This window comes from Herpailurus yagouaroundi, unplaced genomic scaffold (genome assembly GCF_014898765.1).
Source record: "Herpailurus yagouaroundi ecotype Mexico unplaced genomic scaffold, PumYag 189, whole genome shotgun sequence".
Taxonomy (NCBI): Eukaryota; Metazoa; Chordata; class Mammalia; order Carnivora; family Felidae; genus Herpailurus; species Herpailurus yagouaroundi.
In genome coordinates, this window is record NW_024412420.1 from 11,231,926 (window position 1) to 11,235,957 (window position 4,032).

The 4,032-nt window shown below is 43.1% G+C and overlaps 1 protein-coding gene across 3 annotated transcripts in view; it reads left to right on the plus strand.

Annotated features, from left to right (window-relative positions):
• The window catches only part of SPOP (speckle type BTB/POZ protein), a 68,310-nt gene that overhangs the window by 59,739 nt on the left and 4,539 nt on the right, over window positions 1-4,032 (plus strand). For all 3 annotated transcript variants that reach the window (XM_040497223.1, XM_040497225.1, XM_040497224.1), the window contains exons 7-8: window positions 446-501; window positions 983-1,105. In XM_040497223.1, coding sequence (XP_040353157.1) covers window positions 446-501; window positions 983-1,105 — 179 coding nt within the window. The remainder of the gene's footprint in view (window positions 1-445; window positions 502-982; window positions 1,106-4,032) is intronic.

Consider the following 4,032-nt stretch of genomic DNA (forward strand, 5'->3'; position numbering starts at 1 on the left):
AAAAAAAAAAAAAAAAAAGAGTGTCTGGGTGGCTCAGTTGGTTGAGCATTCGGCTCAGTTCATGATCTCACAGTTCGTGTGACCAAGTCCTATGTAAGGCTCTGCGCTGATAGTGTGAGACTTGCTTGGGATTCTCCCTCTCTGCCCCTTCTGCATGCATGCATGTGATCATGCACTCTCTTTCTCTCTCTCTCTCAAATAAACAAACATTTAAAAAAGAAAAAGAGAAGAAAGTATTGGTTTCTTTTTTCCCCCTTATGTATTATTATTTGCTTATTGGTATAATAGAAGAAGAAAGGAATTTTATTATTCTGATACAATTTGAGGCTAAGACCCTTTTCCTATAGCAATGGGACAGGAAACAGAGTGGTCTCTTCATAACAGAAGAGCCAAGAGGTTTCAGTGTGATAACCTTATCTGTCTCTGTTCCCCTTTCACTTTGTAGCTCGTTCTCCAGTTTTTAGTGCCATGTTTGAACATGAAATGGAGGAGAGCAAAAAGGTATGTGACGGAATGAAGATATGTCTTTGTAGCTAGGTGGCTAGATCCAGATGATTTCCTAATTTGACACCAGATTTATTTTTCCAGTCGTGTTATTAAAATGGCGTAGCATTCTCACTTTCTCAGAGCAGGGAGAGGTGGTCCGGAAGCATTCTAAGTAAAGCAAACTCACTGTGTCCCAGGTAGATCATCCAGTTTGGAGGGAGGGTTTTAGACAGGTGTTTCCACTCAGAAAAAGTCCAAAAAAAAAAAAAACAAAACAAAACAAAACCAAAAACAACTCTTGTATTTGAGAGGGTAAAGGTGGTGCATAGGATAGGAGGAAAAGCTGTTCTCATGAAGTAGGGCAGAGAGAGATTGCCCATTCGTGTTAGGTTTCAGATGATACACGCCTTACTCCCACCGGAGCTTAAAGTCATGAAAATTGTTTGGGGGTTTTGTTCTGTTGGAATGTTTCTCATTTTTAGTTTTTCTGGCATAGAATCGGGTTGAAATCAATGATGTGGAGCCTGAAGTTTTTAAGGAAATGATGTGCTTCATTTACACGGGGAAGGCTCCGAACCTCGACAAAATGGCTGATGATTTGCTGGCAGCTGCTGACAAGGTGAGATAAGAATAGAAAAATAGGGGCGCCTGGTAGCTCAGTTGCTTAAGGGCCTGACTTTTGATTTTGGCTTACGTCACGATCTCATGGCCATGAGATTGAGCCATGGTCATGGGATTGAGCCGTGCGTCAGGCTCCGCTCTGGGCCTGGACGGAGCCTGCTTAAGATTCTCTCTCTCCCTCTGCCCCTCCCCAGCACATGCACGCATGTGCGCGCGCGCGCTCTCTCTCTCTCTCTCTCTCCTTCTCTCTCTCTCAAAAGAAAAGAAAGGGAAGGACAAGAAAACCACAAGAGGAGGAGTTTTTTGTGACCTTTTGAGTTCCTCACTGGGCGGCTCTGTTACATAGTACATCAGATGAACTTGTGTCTGAGTGTGGCCAGGACAGTCCTGCGTTACACGTGGGTGCCAACACAATTATTGGTAGAACCCTCTTTATCTTTCAAAGTGTCCTGCTTTGAATGAAGGAAACTACATGGTCACCCTGATTATAAAAAAGGATAAGTCTGATGTTTACCTCTCTTCCCTTCACTGTTGTGATTACATATAAGCACAGTGATACTGAAGTTTTAGGTAACGCTAACATTTGGATTTATGATTTGGCCTTATAATTTATGAAGTGTTCTGGAGTTTGTTAACTTTTTTTTTTCTAAACAGTGAGTGATTTTATTTTCCTTTTAATTCCAGTTAGTTAACATACAGTGTTATATTAGTTTCGTGTGTACAGTCCCATAATTGAACACTCCCATAAGTCATCCCGCGCCCATCATGACAAGCAGACTCTTTCACCTCTGTCACCGGTTTCATCCTTCCACCCACCTACCTCCCCTGAGCTCCTTAACTTTCTTTGCAACTTTGTCAGTAAGAGAATAATCTTTTGCTCAGGGTCGTGGTTGGCATTTTCAACTTTTACCTAGGTATTTATTGAAATACACCATATTCAGAATTACGAGATGATGGGTCGCTCCTTGGGAAAAAAGAAATACTACTGTAATAAACATGTGTGTCGATTGTAAGATACACTTCAATTTGAGAATTATTGGAGTGTGAAAATTAAAATATGGATCTTCGAATCAAGGAAATAAGGTGATGACCAAAACAGGCCAGTGATTCTCAAAATAAGGTTGGGGGGAAATGTTAACGAAGCACTGAGTTTAAACAAGTCAAATTGAGGTTTTTGTGTGTTGCTGTCTCACTGCAGGATTTCTCAGAATGTTTGCTATGTTAATGTGCGCTGTGAGTTATCTAAAAGAATATGATAGCATTTCTCTAATTTAGTTAACCCTGGAATCCTTTCCTTCAGGGACCGGTGGGGATTAGTGGCCCCCAAAACACACTTTGGGAGACTGACTTTCATTGTGTAGATACATCAGAAAGAGCTCGGTAACCTGTCCTCCAAGGCCCTGTGGTCTGAGGAAATACAAGCTGGGGGGTTGGGTGGCTATTCATCCTGTGAAAGTTTTCCTTAAAAGGCCTTAAACCTGGCCAGCAGTAGACCCTGTGAGAAGGACAGTTCCCTGCCGGAAGTGCTGCCGCTTCCTGCCACAATGCTGCAGCACCCATCCGAGGGCAGAGCTGGTTCAGACCGAAGGGCACTAGAGCCTTCCCGGGATTGGCCCATAGGAATAGTCTCCTTCCACCTTGCTTTGCACCTTGGGAACAGAGGAAGTACTTGTTTTTACAGTGGAAGCTTTATCTTTATTGATCAGCTCTTCGGAGTGTTTGTAGAGGATGAGGCATGTAAACCCAATCGGTGCTACTGATGAGAACGATTGAATAATAGCTGTATCCTTCTTATCAACCTTTCGAGATTTTATTAATACAGTTAAGCACTGTGAACATGCCATGCCCTCCCAGTCTAGCCAGCTCAGCTCTGACCACAGGAATCTTGCTTTCAGTGGAGGCAATAAGAAATACACACTGTGAACTCTGGGGAAGCAGAAGACACAGCTTTTTATACACATGAGTTTATAATGAGTGTGCCTCACCCGCCCTCTGATTTTCGGTGAAGTTTACACGCACCAGATTGTTTATCCCTCTCGTCTTCTAGCTCCCGTAAGGACGAGTAGTATCAAAAGGCCCACTTTTTAGATGGAAATACCAAGGCTCAGCGGTGGATATTCTCAGAGCCAGGGTTTGACATCTGCGGCATTCCTGGGGTGTCCGTTCCTGCTCCTCGGCCAGAGAGCCGACCGGGGAAGCCCCTGTGAGCGCACGGAGCGTGGGGATCAGCCTGAATTGACCTTCTGTGGATGGTATTTTCAGTACAGTGCCGTTAACTTACAGTTTTAAAAGATAAAGTAATTGAATCGCAGCAGTGCTTTAAATTTGTGAATGAGAAGTAAGCGAAGGTGCATTTTCAAATTCCATTCAGAATTTCCCATTAGACAGTCTCTGCTCCAAGCTTATTTTAAAATATTTTTACCTTTGCACCTTGTTGTGAGCTTCAGGAAAACAGAATAAGAAATCCTTCATGGAAGGATCTAAACATCTAGAATTTACCCAAGAGGCTGAAACAGCTTCTTCTGAGCCTTTCCAGTCTCCTGGGGACATGTGTAATTAGACCAAAAACAAAACAAAACACGTCGGCCAGGCCTGGGAGACACAATTTCGATCTCTTGGGTAAGTACAACCATTAGGCAGGTTTTTCAGAAGCATAATTAAGAAAAAAAAAAAAAAAAACTTTGTCCCTTAAGGGACAAGAATGGCTACTTTTGTCTAATTATGCAGTAGGGATCAGAATTGTTCACGGTAAAAGTCCTTTTTAAAAGAAGGCATCGAGAAAGGGTAAGAGGAATGTTCTGTGCAGCACTGTATAAAGACTGAACCACCTACTCAACCTTTTGCAGCCTTTTAAAACAAAAACGGGGGGCGCCTGGGTGGCGCAGTCGGTTAAGCGTCCGACTTCAGCCAGGTCACGATCTCGCG